The sequence below is a fragment of the Psittacula echo genome (genome assembly GCF_963264785.1).
Source record: "Psittacula echo genome assembly, chromosome: 3".
NCBI classification, from domain to species: domain Eukaryota; kingdom Metazoa; phylum Chordata; class Aves; order Psittaciformes; family Psittacidae; genus Psittacula; species Psittacula echo.
The window spans coordinates 127,805,765-127,824,432 of record NC_137736.1 but is presented as its reverse complement, the minus strand read 5'-3'; the positions used below and the strand labels follow the sequence as shown (position 1 = coordinate 127,824,432).

The 18,668-nt window shown below is 65.1% G+C and overlaps 4 protein-coding genes across 14 annotated transcripts; 3 read left to right on the top strand and 1 right to left on the bottom strand.

Annotated features, from left to right (window-relative positions):
- Window positions 1-689: 689 nt before the first annotated feature.
- Window positions 690-6,915, top strand: TPP1 (tripeptidyl peptidase 1). 3 transcript variants are annotated; one of them, XM_080614465.1, is made up of 13 exons: window positions 690-741; window positions 953-1,042; window positions 1,110-1,249; window positions 1,332-1,482; window positions 2,267-2,388; window positions 2,789-2,982; window positions 3,218-3,416; window positions 5,092-5,280; window positions 5,435-5,510; window positions 5,759-5,879; window positions 5,975-6,133; window positions 6,224-6,361; window positions 6,739-6,915. In XM_080614465.1, the coding sequence occupies exons 1-13, from the start codon at window positions 731-733 to the stop codon at window positions 6,898-6,900; spliced, it is 1,752 nt and encodes a 583-aa protein (XP_080470591.1). In that variant the 5' UTR covers window positions 690-730; the 3' UTR covers window positions 6,901-6,915. The 3 variants fall into 3 exon arrangements, with proteins under 3 accessions (XP_080470591.1, XP_080470590.1, XP_080470589.1); XM_080614464.1 differs by lacking the exon at window positions 690-741 and having other exon boundaries at window positions 849-1,042; window positions 5,438-5,510; XM_080614463.1 differs by lacking the exon at window positions 690-741 and having other exon boundaries at window positions 849-1,042.
- Window positions 6,916-7,042: 127 nt separating this feature from the next.
- Window positions 7,043-10,320, top strand: TAF10 (TATA-box binding protein associated factor 10). 2 transcript variants are annotated; one of them, XM_080614467.1, is made up of 6 exons: window positions 7,043-7,185; window positions 7,372-7,529; window positions 7,597-7,661; window positions 7,773-7,887; window positions 8,740-8,858; window positions 10,184-10,320. In XM_080614467.1, exons 1-5 carry the CDS (start codon window positions 7,068-7,070, stop codon window positions 8,827-8,829), a joined length of 546 nt encoding a protein of 181 aa, XP_080470593.1. In that variant the 5' UTR covers window positions 7,043-7,067; the 3' UTR covers window positions 8,830-8,858; window positions 10,184-10,320. The 2 variants fall into 2 exon arrangements, with proteins under 2 accessions (XP_080470593.1, XP_080470592.1); XM_080614466.1 differs by lacking the exon at window positions 10,184-10,320 and having other exon boundaries at window positions 8,740-8,893.
- Window positions 9,429-16,058, bottom strand: ILK (integrin linked kinase). Of its 6 annotated transcripts, none has more exons than XM_080614452.1 (12): window positions 15,981-16,058; window positions 14,688-14,787; window positions 13,576-13,741; window positions 12,529-12,624; window positions 12,337-12,433; window positions 12,177-12,260; window positions 11,991-12,076; window positions 11,616-11,725; window positions 11,159-11,286; window positions 10,878-10,999; window positions 10,055-10,798; window positions 9,429-9,886 (listed from the first exon to the last, which is right to left on the bottom strand). In XM_080614452.1, exons 2-12 carry the CDS (start codon window positions 14,774-14,776, stop codon window positions 9,737-9,739), a joined length of 1,872 nt encoding a protein of 623 aa, XP_080470578.1. In that variant the 5' UTR covers window positions 14,777-14,787; window positions 15,981-16,058; the 3' UTR covers window positions 9,429-9,736. The 6 variants fall into 6 exon arrangements, 5 of the variants coding, with proteins under 5 accessions (XP_080470578.1, XP_080470579.1, XP_080470576.1 ...); XM_080614453.1 differs by lacking the exon at window positions 15,981-16,058 and having other exon boundaries at window positions 10,055-10,185; window positions 10,699-10,798; window positions 14,688-14,968; XR_013956502.1 differs by lacking the exon at window positions 15,981-16,058 and having other exon boundaries at window positions 9,760-9,886; window positions 10,055-10,279; window positions 10,699-10,798; window positions 14,688-14,968.
- A 230-nt stretch (window positions 16,059-16,288) lies between these two features.
- Window positions 16,289-18,595, top strand: RRP8 (ribosomal RNA processing 8). 3 transcript variants are annotated; one of them, XM_080613387.1, is made up of 6 exons: window positions 16,295-16,418; window positions 16,499-17,028; window positions 17,101-17,230; window positions 17,457-17,563; window positions 17,647-17,743; window positions 18,483-18,595. In XM_080613387.1, exons 1-6 carry the CDS (start codon window positions 16,326-16,328, stop codon window positions 18,591-18,593), a joined length of 1,068 nt encoding a protein of 355 aa, XP_080469513.1. In that variant the 5' UTR covers window positions 16,295-16,325; the 3' UTR covers window positions 18,594-18,595. The 3 variants fall into 3 exon arrangements, with proteins under 3 accessions (XP_080469514.1, XP_080469513.1, XP_080469512.1); XM_080613388.1 differs by lacking the exon at window positions 18,483-18,595 and having other exon boundaries at window positions 16,289-16,422; window positions 17,647-18,127; XM_080613386.1 differs by lacking the exon at window positions 18,483-18,595 and having other exon boundaries at window positions 17,647-18,127.
- Window positions 18,596-18,668: the final 73 nt, after the last annotated feature.

Sequence of the window (18,668 nt, the reverse complement as noted above, 5' to 3'; positions counted from 1 at the left end):
TGGGCTCAAACTGAAAAGGGAAATTCAGGTTAAATATAAGGCAGAAGTTCTTCCCTGTGAGGGTGCTGAGGCGCTGGCCCAGGGTGCCCAGAGAAGCTGTGGCTGCCCCATCCCTGGCAGTGCTCAAGGCCAGGTTGGACACAGGGGCTTGGAGCAAGCTGCTCCAGGGGAAGATGTCCCTGGCCGTGGCAGGGATTGGGAGTGGAGGAGCTTTAAGGTCCCTCCAACCCAAACCAGGCTGAGATTCTATAAATGGGACCCAGCCTGGAACCACCAGCCCCACATGGCCCCTGCCCCCCCAGGCCGGGACCCTGCACGGACCAGCGGCAGCCCCGCGGCTCCATCTCCTGCCCAGGCATCCTCCCGGGCCCCGGCTGCCTGGAGAGCGGACAGGTAAGACCGGGGGGGGAGCAGCTCGGACCAGATCGCTCCGGGAGGCGGCCGGTACCGTGCGCGAGCAGCCCCTCCGGGGCCCGGCAAGTGACCCCCACTGCCGGCCCGTGACCCCAGCCCGCCCCGGCACAGGCGGCGCGGCCAAGCTGCCGAGTGGCCGGGAGGAGCGGCCGAGCCCCGAGCACGCTCATAGACCGCCGCTCCCGCCTGCCCGCTTCGCCACCGCCTGCCGGGTCCCAGGCCCTGCCCATCACGTGACAGCGGTTTGGGCCTCCTCATGTGACTGGAATCATGCGCCCGCACACGTGATCGGGTCGCCGCAGGGGGAGGCGGCAGGATGGCGCCGGGGTACCGGAGCCGGGGGGTCCGGACCGGGGTGGCGGGGGGCGGGAGAGCTCGGGGGGGAGGGGGCGGCGGGGTCCCCGGTGGGGAGGTGACGGGGGTCAGGAGGGGTTCCTCAGCCCGGGGGCGGGAGGACGGACGGGCACCCGGCAATGCCCGAGTGTCCCGTGGTCCCGAGGCCGCGCCGGTGCCGCTGTCCCCTGACTGCCTGTTACAGGTACCGGAGTCTCCCCGCCGCGCTGGTACTGTGCGCGGCCGCCTGGAGCTGCGCCGCGGGGCCGGTGCTGGAGCAGGACCAGCCGTTCCGGTAGGTGCGGGGCTGGGGGCGGGGCCTGGGCGCGGGAGCCCGGCTGCCGCTCACGGCCCGCCCGCAGCGTCCCCCCGGGCTGGGCCCACACCGGCCGCGTGGAGCCCGGGTACGATGTGCAGCTGACGTTCGCGCTGCGGCAGCGCGGCCTGCGGCGCCTAGCCCGGGTCGTCGAGGCTGTGTCGGACCCGCGCTCATCACAATACGGTAACGGCTGTCACCGGTCACCACGACACGGTATCGACCGTGCCCTGCAGGGAGGTGCTCTGACCTCAGCTCTGCCTCACAGGCCAGTACCTGTCCCTGGAGCGTGTGCGAGGCCTTGTCCAGCCGTCCACAGCCACGCTCATGGTGGTGCTGAAGTGGCTGCAGGGACATGGTGTTGAGACCTGCAGGAGTGTCGCCACCTTGGATTTCCTGGAGTGTCGCATGCCAGCAAGGTGTGACCTTCCCGTGCCCAGTGGGGCTACAGGAAACCTGCAGAGGGGCTTTGCACAAGGGCTTGTAGGGACAGGACAAGGGAATGGCTTGAACCTGCCAGAGGGGAGACTGAGCTGAGCTCTTAGGCAGAAGCTCTTCCCTGTGAGGGTGCTGAGGCGCTGGCCCAGGGTGCCCAGAGAAGCTGTGGCTGCCCCATCCCTGGCAGTGTTCAAGGCCAGGTTGGACACAGGGGCTTGGAGCAAGCTGCTCCAGTGGAAGGTGTTCCTGCGCATGGCAGGGGTTGGGACTGGAGGAGCTTTAAGGTCTCTTCCAGCACAAACCATTCTGTGATTCCATGGCTGCTCTTCCCACCAAGACAGAAGCACACAGACCTTCCCTGTCCTGCTGCAGCACCCTCTTTCCCTGGGTCTGCAGTGGAGGCATGAGCCGCTTTTTTTCCTGGGCCTGAGGGCTCCATGGCCGTAACGTGGCTGCCTGGATGCCCAGTCCCAGTGCTGGGAGAGTCAGCCAGTGACAGAGTGCTGGGAACAAAGCATGTGGGTCTGTTAGGGGCTTGGGCCAGCCCCACATCTGGTCTTGCCTTCTGTGGGGCTGCAGAGTCCCCTCTGCAGGACCTGGGATAGAGATGCAGGGGGCAGAGCTCAGGCTGGGTTTGGTGAGGGCAGTTGGTCAGGTATGGACAGAGCTCTTTGCTTTGCGTGTGCTGTGGGTCTCAGCAGCGGGAGGGTGGAACTGGGCCAGGGGCAGGCACTGACCCTGTGTGTGGCTGTCCCTGTGCTGCAGCACGGCCGAGCGCGTCCTGCCAGGGGCCGAGTTCCACCAGTACGTGAAGGGGCAGCGCAGCGTGGTGCGATCCCCGCGCCCCTACACAGTCCCCACGGAGCTGGCGGAGCACCTTGACTTTGGTACGTCCTGCAAGGGGAGCCCTGAGTTCTCACTGCCTGGGCGGGGAGAGGGAGGTTACAGCACTGAGCAGCCAGGACTGACCACCTCAGTGTTCCACAGGACAGGGACAAGTCCTCCAGGCTGCCCCTGGGCTCCCCTGAGGGGCTTTATGCATGCCCCATCTCTGGCAGTGTTCAAGCCCAGGTTAGATGGGGCTTGGAGCCACAGCTTCTCTGGAAAAACAACCTGTGCCAGGGTCCAACTTGCCTCCTCCTGTCAGGTCCTGCAGGGGACGGCAACCCTTGTGGGACATGAAGCCTGAGCGAAGGTGGTGAAGGGCGAGCCAAGGGACCATGATACCATCCTGCTGCAGCTCTGGGTTCTAACAGCCACTTCTTTTCCTGCTTGGTTGTGCACCAGTGGGTGGCCTGCACCGGTTCCCTGCAGAGAGAAAGATGGTCAGCAGAGCCTGGATCAAGAAGGAGCTGGAGCAGCACCGTGGAGGGAGAGCAGCTTTCCACCTGGGAGTGACACCTTCCATCCTTCGTCAGAGATACAACATGACGAAGGGAGACATTGGGCTTCTGCCAAACAACAGCCAGGCCTGTGCCCAGGTAACTGGTGGAGCTGGTAGGGAATTCCATAGGGAATTGAACCCATTGGTGCTTCTCTAGCACTTCCCTGCTGTGCTGGTCCCAGGGCAGTGGGGGGGCTTCCTCAGGGGCTGGTGAGAGCACTTGGTGGGCTCGAGCTTTGTGGACCCTCTGGGACAGCTTCTAAGCAGGGAGAAAAACAACTCCATTTCTCAAGAGGAAATGAGAGACCACTTGTTCTGCGCTTGTCCCACAGTTCCTGGAGCAGTACTTCCACCAGGCTGACGTGGCTGAGTTCATGAAGCTCTTTGGCAGCAGCTTTAGCCACCGCACTCAAGTTGACCAAGTCGTTGGGCACCAGGGCATGGGCAAAGCTGGGCTGGAGGCCAGCCTGGATGTGGAATACATCATGAGCACGGGGGCCAACATCTCCACATGGGTCTTCAGCAATGCAGGTACTGATCCCCTGCCAGGGATGTCATGTGACTGCTTCCATGCATCCCACTGCTGTGGCACCAGCACAAGTGTCCATGCTGAGGGGGCATCACTCTGCTGGTGTCTGCCCAAACACACGAGCTGCTGTGGTGCACCATGGAATCGTCATCGCAGACTCGGTTGGGTTGAAGGGACCTTAAAGCTCACCCAGTCCCAGCCCCCTGCCACAGGCAAGGACACCTTCCACTAGAGCACCTTGCTCCAAGCCCCATCCAACCTGGCCTTGAACACTGCCAGGGATGGGGCAACTGCAGCTCATGCTGCTGAGATGAGCCTAGCAAAATGCTTTCCTGCATATGATGGGGAGGGACCTTGTGGGCTTCCGAAGTTGGGGCTGCTGCTGGTATCTAATTGCTCACAGGGAAATCATTGCACTGGTTTGTGTAGCTGCTTTTGAGATGGTGTGAACTGCGAGTATCCTGTAACAGGCACTTCCACACCTCAAGTACACCGTGTAAAGTGTTACCCCGTTCTGCTCCTTTTCCATGGGGCGAGAGCACAGGAACCCTGTCCTACTGTTTCTTTTCTGCTTCTTTGGGGCTGAAGGTTGAATCTGCCAGTGTGGAGGATGGAGGAGGGGAAGGAATCTGTAAAACCAGGCTTGCAAAACTACCTGCAGAAGCACGGCCTGTGGTGTCGTCTGTTCCAGATCAGAAACTGGCTGAACAGGAGTGGGGGTGCCCTAAGGCCCGGCAGCTCTGCTCTCCCAGCAGAATGTGAGCAGCCGAAAGGGGAGGTCTCTGCTCCTGCCTCATGGAGAGGGATGAGGGGCCTTGGGCAGGTGGAAGTGGAATCATCCTTCCAGGAGCAGAGACTGGATGGAGCAACCTGAGGAGAAGGACTTGGGGTGTTGGGTGAGGACAAGCTCCCCATGACCCGGCTTCAGTGAGCACTTGAGCCCAGAACCCCCCTCGTGTGCTGGGTGCACCCCCAGAGTGGGAGCAGCAGCTCAGGGAGGGGATCCTGCCCCTCTGCTGTGTGAAAGGGGCGACTCCCCTGCAGTCCTGATCCAGCTCTGGGGCAGCAGCACAAGAGGGACCTGGAGCTGTTGGAGCGAGGCCAGAGGAGGCCACGGAGCTGCTGCGAGGGCTGGAGCAGCTCTGCTCTGGAGCCAGGCTGAGAGAGCTGGGCTGGGTCAGCCTGGAGAAGAGAAGGCTCCTGAAGGGGAGACCTGAGAGCAGCTCCAGTGCCTAAAGGGGCTGCAGGAAACCTGGAGAGGGGCTTGGGACAAGGGCCTGTAGGGCCAGGCCAAGGGGAATGGCTTGAACCTGCCAGAGGGGAGACTGAGATGAGCTCTTAGGCAGAAGCTCTTCCCTGTGAGGGTGCTGAGGCGCTGGCCCAGGGTGCCCAGAGAAGCTGTGGCTGCCCCATCCCTGGCAGTGTTCAAGGCCAGGTTGGACACAGGGGCTTGGAGCAAGCTGCTCCAGTGGAAGGGGTCCCTGCCTGTGGCAGGGGTTGGGACTGGATGAACTTTAAGGTCCCTTCCAGCACAAACCATTCTATGATCCCGTGATTGTAAGATTCAGCTCCTGGTGCTGGTGGTGCTGCTGGGGCATGCTCACCCCCTTCTATCCCACATGTCTCCCTGAGTCTTGTGGTCCGAGGAGCTGAACTTTCCTCCCCATGTGTCTGCAGGGAGACACGAGAGCCAGGAGCCCTTCCTGGCCTGGCTGCTGCTGCTCAGCAACATGTCCTCAGTGCCCTGGGTGCACTCCGTGAGCTACGGGGACGATGAAGACAGCCTCTCGGTGGCCTACATGGAGCGTGTCAATGTGGAGTTCATGAAGGCAGCTGCTCGTGGCTTGACCATCCTCTTTGCCTCTGGTGCGTGCTGGTGCTGGTACCAGTGGCGGTGCTGGTGTGAGTTCATCTGAGCATCCCAGTGCGCTCTGGAGTTCCATGGTTGGGATGTTCTGCCCCTGGGCAGCCAGGATCCCCTGGGAACGCTGTCTGGGATAACCCCGTCCGTCTGTGCCAGCAGGTGATGATGGTGCGGGGTGCAGAAGGGTGCGCAGTGGGAACCACACGTTCCGGCCCAGCTTTCCAGCCTCCAGGTAGATGTGGGGTGGAGAACATGGGTCCTATGGAGGCCTGGTTCTCCACACAGAGCCTCTGCTGCTGCTGCTGGTGCTTGGAGCCCCAGCCCGGGCCAGTGCCAGCGTGAGGCTGGTTTTGAGCTGCTGTGGGGACTCCTGGGGGTCACCCCAGTGACCTGCCTGGGGACACTCAGAGACTGGAGCTGGGAGCACTGGAAGTGGCTGGTGTGTGGGGTGACCCTGCAGTGCCCCCCATGTTCCCCCAGCCCCTATGTCACCACTGTGGGTGGAACAACCTTCAAGAACCCCTTCCTGGTGACAGCCGAGGTGACTGACTACATCAGCGGTGGTGGCTTCAGCAACGTCTTCCCCATGCCCCAGTACCAGGTGAGGCAGTGCTGGGGCCGCAGCCACGGCTTGCGGTGCTCAGTGAGGTGATGGGGGCTCCAGGGGCTGGAGCTGAGCCCTTGTCCTGTCTCCAGGCCGCTGCCGTGGGGCAGTTCCTGCACTCGACTCCAAAGCTGCCACCCAGCTCCTACTATAACAGCAGCGGCCGAGCCTACCCTGACCTGGCTGCACTCTCAGACAACTACTGGGTGGTGACGAACCGCATCCCTCTGCCCTGGGTGTCAGGGACCTCGGTGAGGATGTGGACCTGCGGCCAAGCTGCTGGGTGCTGAGGTGCTTTGGTGCTCAAGTCCATCTGATCCATCTCCTCGCTTGTGCCGCAGGCATCCACGCCAGTGGTGGGGGGCATGGTGGCTCTGATCAACGACCGGCGGCTGCAGCAGGGACTTGCGCCCCTCGGCTTCCTCAACCCCGCGTTGTACCAGCTGCGGGAACAGGGCCACGAAGACGCGCTCTATGACGTGAGCTGGGCAGGGGGCTGTATGTTGGGTGCTGGGGAACTGGGGCAGCTGTGGGGCCAGGGGGCCGGGGCTGCTGGGGAACACTGGGGCTGCAGGATGGCCGGGAGGCCAGGGCAGCGACTGGGCTGGGGGCCATGGGGGGGAAGTGGCCATTGGGCTGGGGCTGCCGGGGGGCGGGGGGGCTCGTGGAGTGGGTGCTGGGATCATCCGGGGGCTGCTGCTCCCAGGGCCGGGGAAATGAAGCTGCTTTCCCACGGTGCTGGGTCTGGGGGCGCGCTCCGCGGGGTCCCCGCGTGGTGCGGGGGGGGAGCTCCGGGTATCGGCGGGGGCTCGGGCCGGGGCGACGGTGCCCGGTCCGCTGAGGACTGTCCCTGCAGGTGACGCAGGGCTGCCACGTGTCGTGCCTGGACGGCGCGGTGCAGGGCCAGGGCTTCTGCGCCGGCCCCGGCTGGGACCCGGTCACGGGCTGCGGCTCCCCCAACTTCCCGCGGCTGCTGCGGGCGCTGATGACCGGCGCCGCCAGGGGGCGCCAGCAATAAACGCACTGCTCTCCGCCCGCGCGTCTGAGTGTGCCCGGGGACGAGGCGAGCGGGTGGGGCCAATAGGGTGATGGGGTGGGCGGGACGAGGGGCGGAGCCAATGGGGCGGTGCGCCGTGAGCAGGCGCAGCGGCGGTGGGCGGTGCCGGTGCTGCGCGGCGGCGGGCGATGAGCGGCAGCGCCGAGGCCGACCCGTCGGCTCCGGCCGCACCTGCGCCGCCCGCTCCCGCCGACAGCAAAGCGAGCCCCGGCAGTGGTCCCGGGGCGGCCCCGGGCGCGGTGGGCGGTGCGATGCGGGGCGGGGCGCGGCGGGCGGGAGGGGGCCCGGGGAGCGCGGCCGGGCCGGGAGCGGGGGAGCAGAGGGCAGCGGCCGTGCACCAGGGGAGCGCGGGCCGGGGGTCATGGGGCCGGGACGCGGGGATCCGGGGCAGGCCCGGAGGGTTCGGCCGCCCGCTGAGCGCTGTGCCCACAGGCCCCGTGTCGGCGGCGGTGGCCGCGGCCCCGCCTGAGGGGACCATGTCCAACGGAGTTTATGTGCCGCCCAGCGTGGCCAACGGGGACGTGAAGCCGGTGGTGTCCACCACGCCGCTGGTGGACTTCCTCATGCAGCTGGAGGATTACACACCGACGGTACGGGCGCGCCGGGGGGGGCTGGCGCCGGGGGCGGCCCTGTTCCTCCAGCCTCTCTCTTCTGCAGATCCCAGACGCCGTCACCGGGTATTACCTCAACCGGGCGGGATTCGAGGCCTCGGACCCGCGCATGTGAGTGGCCGCGGGGAGGGGGGTGGCCGCCAGCGTCCAGCGGGGCTCCAGTTCCCGGGGGTGCCCCCCCCGTGGCTCCCTCGGCAGCTCTGGTCCCGTCTCCCCCCACAGCATCCGCCTCATCTCTCTGGCTGCGCAGAAGTTCATCTCGGACATCGCCAACGACGCTCTGCAGCACTGCAAGATGAAGGGCACGGCCTCGGGCAGCTCCCGCAGCAAGAGCAAGGTGGGAGCAGACACCTGGATGGGGGAAGCATTCCTTGGGGCTTGATGGGCTCAAAGAGCCCCCAGTGAGCACTGGGATGTGCAGAATGTCCTCAACCTGCTGTGCCATTGAAGGAACAGCACATGAATAGCCCAAGGCTGTGCTGCTGGCAAAGTGGTGCTGTGAGAGAATAAGGTGGGCAGGATTTATGGAATAGGCTTTGGAGGCTTCATGGAATGTGTGAACAGCCACACCTTGTGCCATGTCCTGCCTGACAGCCAGCAGGACTCTGAGGATTGTAGCGATAGGACAAGGGGTGACGGATTTAAACTGAAACAGGGAAAGTTCAGGTTGGAGATGAGGCAGAAGCTCTTCCCTGTGAGGGTGCTGAGGCGCTGGCCCAGGGTGCCCAGAGAAGCTGTGGCTGCCCCATCCCTGGCAGTGTTCAAGGCCAGGTTGGACACAGGGGCTTGGAGCACCCTGCTCCAGTGGAAGGGGTCCCTGCCCGTGGCAGGGGTTGGAGCTGGAGGAGCTTTAAGGTCCCTTCAACACAAACCATTCCAAGATTCTATTCTCGGGAAGGAACAGGGCACAAGGCTGGTTCTGGGGATTCTCCCAGTCATCACCTGTCATGGGTCAGGGCCTCAGGACGGTCCCGATGGGATTTCTCTTTATAACATGGAGCAGCACTCAGCCTCTCTCTGCTGACTGAGGGCTCAGAGCAAACCAAATGTAGGAGCTTGTGAATGCCCAAAGCCAGGTGTGCGGCTGCTCATGGCACTGGGGCCTGTGCAGGTCACACCTGAAACCCTCCTGGGTGTGAGGAGCTGGGGTTGTCCCAGCTGGGACTGACTGGGCTCCTTGTTCTTGCAGGACAAGAAGTACACACTGACCATGGAAGACCTGACACCAGCGCTTGCGGAGTATGGCATCAACGTGAAAAAGCCCCATTATTTCACATGAGAACTGAGGGGTTGTCACTGGAACTTCAGGTCACTTCTCTGCCATTAAACACAGGGGTTTTGGTGGGGCAGCATCTTGTCTCCTGCCTGCCTGCAGTGCAGCTGCTGGCCAGTGCCTCTGTTCTCATCACATCACCACAAGTTGCTGCTGTGCCTTTGGAAGGTGAAAAGAGGGGTTGGCAACTGGTTCCAGTTGCATCCTCTGCCCTTCCCAGGAGGCTTATCCTTGCCCCAGGGGCCTGCAGGGAAGGTGTGGTGGGACTAGGGCTGCCCAGGCTTCTCCCACCCAAGCATCTCTGGACTCTCCAGAGGATGCTTGGGTCCTGCACAGCCCTGCAGCCAGAGCTTGGGCCTGTCCCCCATGGAAGGAGAGTGCTGATGGCCCCGCTGCCTCCCTCCCGGCACTGGGGGAGGTTTGGCAAAGCCGCAGAGCCCAGACCGTGTGGACTGTTGGCAGCCCCTGTCCACCTCCCACCCTCCCCACGCCCCCAGCGCCCTTCACAGCAGCTTCATAACAAACGTTTATTTGGGATGCTGGCGGCTTTTCCACATGCCCTGGATGGAAAACCAGGGAGTGAAGCGCAAAGCCGGGGTGTGCAGCAGGAAGAGCCCCCTGGCTGCTTGGGGAGGAGAGCTCCAGCACCCTGCCCAGTCCCAGGGCAGCAGAGCCTATGGCCAGGCCTCCTGACACATCTGCCCACAGCTCTGGGGAGGGTGGAGGTGCTGCCCTGGCCTTGGTGCTGCAAGTGCCTGGAGCTGGCGGCGTGGCCCTGGCAAGGGCAGTGGTGTCTGTACCGTGTCCGTGGCTGGCGTGGGAGGGGTATGGTCCCTGCTCCCCCTGGCACTGGGTTAGAGAAGGCACTTGGGGGTGATAGGGGAAGCGTGGCAGCGCAGGGGGGCATCGCCCTCTATTTCTCCTGCATCTTCTCCAGGATGGGCACGATCATGTCGAACTTGGGGCGCTTGGCTGGGTCCTCATTCATGCAGATTTTCATCAGCTTGCAGATGTGCGGGGAGATGCCAGGAGGGATGGTGGGACGCAGCCCCTCCAGGGCCACCTTGAGAAGGGGGAGAGGGGCAGGATCCCAAATCCAGGCCTGCGTGGGGTGGGCAGAGCCCACACCTCTGGGATGGGGGGTAGTAATGGGCTCCCTGCCAGTAGGTCTTGCTGCCCTCCCCAAAGGCTTCCTGGCTTATCCCTGCCCTTTGTCAAACCCTCTCCTCACCTTCATGCCTATCTCCATGTTGGACAAGTCTGCAAAGGGCACCTCCCGCGTCACCAGCTCCCACAGCAGCACAGCGAAGCTCCACATGTCAGCCGAGCGCCTGTTGATCTCTTCTGGCTTTTTCTGCAGGGCTGCAGAGAACCCAGTGCAGGGTTGGATGGGTCCTGCACTTGGGCAACAACCACTCCATGCACCACTCCAGGCCCGGGGAATTGTTGTTGGAAACTGCTCATGGGAAAACAACCGGGGATACTGATTGACGGAGCTGAACATGAGCAGCAACTGCCTGACAGGAGGATGGAGCCAGGAGGGGCTGGGCTCTGCTCCCAAGGAACAAGGGATGGGACAAGAGGAACCGGCCTCAAGCTGCACCAGGGCAGGTTTAGATGGAGCTGAGGAACAATTCCTGCCCCAAGGGATGCTCAGGCATTGGAACAGGCTGCCCAGGGCAGGGCTGGAGTCACCGTTCCTGCAAGGGTTCACACAGCGTGGAGATGAGGCCTCAGTGCCATGGGGCAGTGGTGGCCTTGGCAGTGCTGGGAGCGGTTGCACTGGATGACCCTGAAGCTCTTTCCAACCCGGGTGGTTCTGTGGCTCTGTGAGGAGAGTGAGGAAGGGCCGGGCGGGTGATGCCAGGCACTCACCTTCAGGTGCCACCCAGGCAGGTGCGTACATCCTGCCCGGGCACTGGAAGGAGAACTTGACATCGGCCATGCTGATCCGCGCTGTCATGTCTTCGTCGATCTGGGGGAACACACTGGTGAGAGGGGGCCCTGCCTGTGCCTGCGGGGGTCAGGCTGTGCCGCGCAGCCCCGGCACTCACCATGATGCTGCGGCTGTTGAGGTGGTGGCGCGGGATGAGCGGCTCCAGCGTGTGCAGGAAGGCCATGCCCCGCGCAATGTCAAAGGCGAATTTCACCGCCTGCATCTGGTCCACCACAAAGTCTGCAGGGAGGGAGGAGGTGACATGTCATGAGGAGAGTACCTGGGACACAGACCCTGCTCACCCTGCACTGGGGTTGGAGCTGGACAGACCCCAAATACACCAGAGAGACAGGGAGACCGGCTGTAGCTGCCAGCGCTGTCACCCCTGTGGGCACTCACTTGTCCCCTCGTGCAACACGTTGTAGAGGGACCCGTAGGGCATCCAGTGGCTGATGATAATGGGGTGTGGGGCCGGGGGGGCCTGGCAGGCGCCCAGCACCGGTAACACGTTGGGGTGAGAGAAGATACTGCAAAAGAATTATAGAATCAACCAGGTTGGGAAAGAGCTTTAGGATCATCCAGTGCAACCGCTCCCCAGCACTGCCACGGCCACCACTGCCCCATGGCACTGAGGCCTTGTGCCCATGGTGTGTGAACACCCGCAGGGACGGTGACTGCAGCCCTGCCCTGGGCAGCCTGTTCCAATGCCTGAGCACCCTCTGGGGGTCAAGCACCAGCCCTGAGAGTTGCAGGTGCTCCCCACAACCCCGCTGCACGGCTCCTGTGCCATGTCCTGCCCATGTCCAAGCCCTGCCTCAAGCGCCGCTGCCCCAGGGCAGACCTGGTTGGTGCTCACCGCAGCTTCGGGTACTCCTCGTTGAAATCTCGGCTCTTCCGAGTTGTCCAGTCCCGAATTTTGAGCATTTTGATGATGATGTCGTTGCCCTGCCAGCGCCCCTTCCACAGCTGCAGGGACCAGAGGAGACAGTGGAGACACCGCTGCAAGAGCGACCTGCAGCCCCCGAGCACCTCCCGCCCCTTCATGGGGCTATGGGGTCCTCAGGATGGGTCCACAGTGACATGAGGTGACAGTGACACAGCACCAGAGCAGCGCCTGGCCAGCCCAGAGCCTGGCTCTGGGACCCCCTGAGGCATCTGTGCCCATCCCTGCGCCCAGCCAGGTGGAGCAGGAGCAGGGCTCTGCTGGAGGCAGCACTCCCCCACCACGCACCTCCCCCGACTGGTTCTCATTGAGTTTCTGGCTCAGGATGAGCTGCTTGAAGTCGATCCCAGCGAGTTTGTTGAGAGTCCCGTTCCCTGTGGGAAACGGAGGGGATGGAGCCTGCGGGTGTGGGACCTTCCCCCCGGCGCTGCCCCGGGAGCACAGCCCTGCCCAGCGGCAGAGCTTTGGCCTTACTTGGGCGCGTGCGTGTGGTCCCCTTCCAAAAGGTGTCCTTATAGGGGATCTTGGTGAGGCTCTGCCCCAGCTTCTCGGCACGCTCTGCAGGGGACAAGGGGTTGGCAGCGCTGCCGGCGCGGGGCACGGAGGCTGCCGTACCGTGCTGGGAACCTCCTACCTCTCAAGACCTCCCGCAGTGGTGGCTTGGCTTTGTCCATGGGTGTCTCACCATACTTGTTGGCAATGCTGACCAAAGCCCCATTGCCCACCAGGTCCTGAGGGAGCAGGAAGCGAGCATCAGCATTTGCCACGCTGAGCCTCCTGCCTCGTTCCCCCCCCTCCCCACCCTTGTCCAAGTGCCTCCACTCACCTCTGCCACTGGATCATGGCCCCAGAAGCAGGCATAGTGCAGCGGCGTGTTCCCGTGCTCGTTCACAGCATTGATGTCTGCTTTGAACTGGATCAGCTGGGGCAGGACAACAGTTCCTGTCAATCGAAGCAGGTCCCCCCCCCCGCCAGCACCAGGCCCTGCAGCAGCACTGGCACATCACGGGCTCTGTGAGGTCTGGGGCTGGGAGCAAGTTTAGGGTGAGGAGGGGCTTCTGTGGGGAGGGTGAAGGAGCTCAGATGTGGGGATACAGCAACTTCATGGCAAGGAACCCAGGAGATGACAATGGGGAGAGAGCCCTGGGTAGACCTGGAGGAGAAGGACCTGGGGGTGCTGATTGATGGAGCTGAACATGAGCAGTTTGTGCCCAGGCAGGCAGGAAGCCCCCAGCATCCTGGCCTGGATCAGCACGAGTGTGGCAGCAGGGCCAGGGCAGGGATTGTGCCTCTGCACTGGGCACTGGTGAGGCCGCCCCTCGAATCCTGTGTTCAGCTCTGGGCCCCTCACTGCAAGAGAGACATTGAGGGGCTGGAGCGGGGCCAGAGAAGGGCAGCGGAGCTGGTGCAGGGCCTGGAGCACAGTGTGATGGGGAAGGGCTGAGGGACCTGGGGGGTTCAGTCTGGAGAAGAGAAGGCTCAGGGGGGACCTGATCGCTCCCTACAAGTGCCTGACAGGAGGATGGAGCCAGGAGGGGCTGGGCTCTGCTCCCAAGGAACAAGGGATGGGACAAGAGGAACCGGCCTCAAGCTGCACCAGGGCAGGTTTAGATGGAGCTGAGGAACAATTCCTGCCCCAAAGGGTGCTCAGGCATTGGAACAGGCTGCCCAGGGCAGGGCTGCAGTCACCGTCCCTGGAAGTGTTCACACAGCGTGGAGACGAGGCCTCAGTGCCATGGGGCAGTGGTGGCCTTGGCAGTGCTGGGGAGCAGTTGCACTGGATGCTCCTGCTCTCAGCCAGCCAGGTTGGTTCTGTGGTTCCCTGACCCAGAGCCCAGCGCCTGGTTTCTGGTGCCGGTGGTGCTGCAGGTACCTTCTGCACGATGTCGCGGTGGCCGTGGCTCGCAGCCAGGTGCAGGGGGGTGTCGTCACCGCGGTTCATGACGTTGATGCGCGCCCCGCGCATGATGAGCATGTCCACCACGTTGGCACGGCCCTCGCGGCAGGCCCAGTGCAGCGGGCTGAAGCCATGGTCATCCCTGCGGGGGCAGCAGGCACACGGCTCCTCCTGCGCTCTCCCATCCCCACTGGGGCCCCGGAGCTCGAGGCCAAATCCCATCTTCCCATGAATCACAGACACTGGCAGGAGCTGGAGCCTGGATCCCACCTCTCCTGGCCCCTCGCTCCATCCTGGCCAAGTAAGGGAGGAGGAGACCAGCCGGGCCTTAAAAGGAGACCGGGGCCCACGGCAGGGCTGCGGCAACCCCGGCTCCCTCTGCCCTGCACCTGACACCCCAACCCCGGCAGGGCCCTGGCATTGTACACAGCTTGGAGCAAGCTGCTCTAGTGGAAGGTGTCCCTGCCCGTGGCAGGGTGTTGGGACTGGGTGAGCTTTAAGCTCTCTCCAACCCAACCCAGGCTTGGGTTCTAAGACATGACCAAACACCCCAGAAGTGCCCAGCATGACCCGTGGGACTGGGACCCTCAGTAGGGATACAAAAATGTGGCCACGGGAAGGTCCCTTGTTCGGGATGAGCTCAGGGAAGATACTGCCATGGCCCGGCAGGAACCTGCCTGCCCAGAGCGATGGAGGTGCCAGTTCTAAACATGGGAGGTCCTGTGGGAGCCCCGGGAACAGGAAGACAAACCGGGGGCAGGACACAGGGGCACAGAACCGGTGCGATGGGCGGGAGCATCCCTCACTGCTCCAGCCCTGCTGTCAACCCGGGGCTGTGCTCCGATGGGAAGTGCTCACCCAGACCCGTTCCCCACTCCAGGGACGGGGGTTCCCCGAGTGCCTCCAGCGCAGCCCCGTCCCCAAATGGCCGGAGGACAAACGGCCTCGGCCCGTGCCTCAGCGATGCCGTAACTTCCTCCCGGCGGGGAGGAGCTGAATCCCACCCGCTCCCGGGACTAAGAGTGGGGCGGAAGCGAGCCCAAGTCCAGCCCCTGCCCCAGCTCCGGCCCCGGCCCCCCTCCGCTCACCCTTGATTGAGGTCATTCTCGGTGTTGTCCAGCCACAGGCGCACGGCCACCGCGTTGCCCTCCCGGCACTGCGTGAAGATGTCGTCCATTGCGGCTCTCGCTGTGGGGACACGGGGATGTGGGCACATGGGGTGCACACGGGGCTCGCTGCCCCCCGGTCCAACACACAGCCCCAGGACCCGCGCACGGCCCCCCCTCGGCTGCGGCATCCCCAGAGACAGGAGCCTCATGCTCCCTCCTCAGCTCCATGGAACACCGTGGGAGCGCAGGAGGCCGGGACGGAGCCGCCGCCGCAGGGGAAGCTCAGGGCTGCGGTGTCACCAGGATGCACATTTGGCACCCGGGACTTATCGCGGGGCACAGCTTCAGCCGGCGGCCGCAGTGCGCGGGGGCTTCCAGCACCACCCCCATGGGATCCCACAGCTCACGGACCATCCTGAGCCCTGTCTCTGCCCAGCCTCGGCTGGATGTGGCACAGCGTCAGGCTCCGCTGAGACCACAAAGGGCCAGGAGCTCCCCTCAAACCACCGGAGACCGGCAAAGAGAACACCCGGCTGCAGATCTAACCCCCCGCGGACAGCAGCCCAGGACGGCAGCCCTCCGGCATCACCCCAAGCTCCGGCCGTGCCTCCATTTCCCTGGGGGTCTGTAGCATCGAGCTGGGGCTGCCCTCAGTGAGTCCCACAGCGAGGGTGCAGGCACGGACCGAGCACCATGTTTCCAACAGACACCCGTGAGGGGTTAAACAGGGGCAGGACGGACCCGGCTGACCCCGGGGCCAGCCCAGTGCTGCTGGGTGAGGGATGCAGGAGACACAGACGCTGCGAGGCTCCAGCACCGCCAGGGCAGCGGCGCTGTCGTCCTGGCTCAGTGGCTGCGAGGACAGGGGAGCTCTGCCCACAGCCCAGCCCCACGTCCTGCGGGTCCTGACAGCCCCAGGGCCGGTGGCTCTGCCCCAGGGCCGGTGGCTTTGTCCTTTCTCAGTGGGTCCCTGCCTGTCCTCAATGGGTCCTGCCCATCCTCCATGGGTTCAACAGCCTCTGCCCCCTCCATCCCGGCCTCCTCCACCCCCAACGTCTCCGTGTTCCGCCTCGATCCCAGCCCCGCCGCACCGGGGCCCGGCCCAGCCTCATTCCCGAGCCGTCCAACCGCAGCCGCTTCCCGCTCACCCCCGCACCAGCCCCGCCCGGCCCTGTCGGCGCCAACAGCGGCCCCGGCCCAGCTCCCTGCCCTCCGCCCCGCACCGGCCCCTCCCTCCCCCCGCCCCGCTCCGCTCCGGTCCCGGCCGCTCACCGGCTCCGCTCGCCGAAGGGCGCTGGCTCGCGGGTGCGGGACCGCGCGTGGGCTCCGCCCATGGACGGCCGCGGCAGCGCCCCCTGCCGGACGGACGCCGCACAGCCTCCGGGCTCAGCGCTACGGCAAAGGGGCGTGGCGGGAACTGGGCACCGCCACCGAGCACCGGCAGCGGCGAGGCCGGGCACGACGCTGGGTGCGGGCGGGGCTTGGGGCTCAGGGGGCGGGGCGAACGGGGCTCAGGGGGCGCGGCTGCTCGGCCTCCCGGCCGCGTGTGGGAGCTGTTTCCGCTTGTGCTGCCGGGGCCGCTCTGGCCCCGCCGGGGGATACACGTGGTGCCGGCCCATGCTCGCGGAGCAAGAGTGGAACGATGGCTGTAAGGGCCCCGCCCGGTCTCTGTCGGGGCCCCGCGGCGCCCCCAAGGCCCCGGGCCGGCCGGTAGGTAAGGGCAGCGCGCTCTGAGCCGTGCGGGGCCGGTCGCTGGGTGGGGAGAGGTGACTGGAGCCTGCCCTCTGCAGGGCCCCGCGGCATGGAGGCAGAAGCGGCGGCGGCCGGGGGGTGACAGCGAGACCTCGCGGAGGCGGCCCGGGGCCGGGGAGCGGCGGCGAAGCGCGCAGCGCCCGGACACAGGTATCACTGCCAGCGGGGCAGCGCCTGGAGCGGGGCCGGGACCCGCAGACATGGCCGGGGAGCGGCCGAGCGCGGAGCTCGCGAAACAGGCGCGGAGGCTGAGCCGGCGGCAGCGGAGGAAGCGGCGCCGGGAGCAGCAGGAGGAGGAGCAGCAGGAGCTCCCTGCGGGCCCGGCGGCACCGGCAGCGGCGCCGCTGGGGCGGGCGGCGGCTCTGCGCGCCCGGATGGAGGAGCGGCTGCTGGCGGCTCGGTTCCGGTACATCAACCAGCAGCTCTACACGTCCAGCAGCCGGGAAGCAGCGCAGCTCTTCCGGGACGACCCCGAAGCCTTCCAGATCTACCACCGGGGCTTCACGCAGCAAGTGGGCCGCTGGCCCGAGAACCCGGTGCAGCGCATCGCGCGCGCCCTGCGGCGGCGGTGAGCCAGGGCCAGCGGGCAGCGCCGGGGCCGCCGCGCGGGCAGCGTCCTGACCCCGGTCCCATCCCTCAGGCCATCCTCGCTCGTCGTAGCGGATTTTGGGTGCGGGGACTGCAAACTCGCCAAAAGCATTAAGAACAAAGTTCACTCCTTTGACCTGGTGCCGCTCAGCCCGGAGGTCACCGTCTGCGACATGGCCAAGGTGCCTGGGGGGGATGTTGTGGGGCAGGAGAGGGGAGTCAGGGGTCCCCAGGGTCCCTCTCGGGGAGCACGTGTCTGTCTGGGGCACTGTGAAACCTCCAGCTCTCCAAAAGTGATGCCCGGGTGAATCCAGGAGCCTGCGATTAGCAGCTTGTGGAAGAGCTTCCCCAGCCCTCTTGCCGTCCTCATCTTCTTCCTGAGATGTATGCCCCGGGTGTGCCCGGCAGGTGCCTTTGGCAGATGAGTCAGTGGACGTTGCAGTGTTCTGCCTGGCGCTGATGGGCACCAACCTGCAGGAGATCCTGGAGGAGGCCAACCGGGTGCTGAAACTGGGGTAAGCAGAGCCAGATGCCCTGGGAGTTGCTAGCAGAGCCAGGAGGTGCCGGTGCTGCCCCTGAGGGCTGGGGTGTCCCACAGGGGTACCCTGATGGTGGCCGAGGTGGCCAGTCGCTTCGATGATATGCGAGCCTTCATGAGTGCCATGGCTCAGCTGGGCTTCAAAAGCGTCTCCAAGGTGAATCCTCAGGGGAGCCGGTCTGGGGGTGCTGAGGGCTCAGAGCATGCAGAGACTGAGGGCTGGGAGCATGTTTGGGGAACTTTGGACCCACTGGGGCTGTGGTGTTGGGGGTCAGGGAGAGCTGGGCACACAGGGGGTCATGGTCTGGGCTGGGAGCACTTGGGGCACATGGGGGATGTGGTGCCAAGGGCTGGAAGGAGGTTTGGGGCACCCAGGGTCTGAAAGGGAGGGGAATCTGGGCTGGGATTGTGGCACTCAGGGTGCACTAGGATGGGGTCCCAGGGTTTGGGCTGGGGTTGGGGCACACTGGGGACGGAGTCTGGGGTCTGAGACGGAGTTGGGGCACTCAGAGGAAGGGGTGCTGGGTTTGAGGTGGCACATGGAGGCTTGGGGTGCAGCAGGTGTGGGGTGCTGGGGTCTGGGGCAGCGCTGAGCACATGTGGTGCACTGGTGCTGGGGCAGTGTTGGGCACACGGGGTGCACTGGGGCTGGGCTCTGGGCAGTGGTGGGCACACGGGGTGCACTGGGGCTGGGCTCTGGGCAGTGGTGGGCACAGGGGGTGCGCTGGGGCTGGGCTCTGGGCAGTGGCGGGCACAGGGGGTGCGCTGGGGCTGGGCTCTGGGCAGTGGTGGGCACAGGGGGTGCGCTGGGGCTGGGCTCTGGGCAGTGGTGGGCACACGGGGTGCGCTGCCGCTGTGGGGCGTTATGGGGCCAGTCGGTGACGCCGCCGCCCCAGGACCTCTCCAGCGCCTTCTTCCACCTGCTCGAGTTCTCCAAGACCGGGTCCCCCCGCGGCCGCCCCGCGCCGGGGCTGCGCCTGCGGCCCTGCCTCTACAAGCGCCGGTAGCTACGGTCCTGCCCCCCCACCACCAATAAACAGCCTTTTTCCGCATGGCGTCAGCCGTCCGTGGGCGGGGCAAGG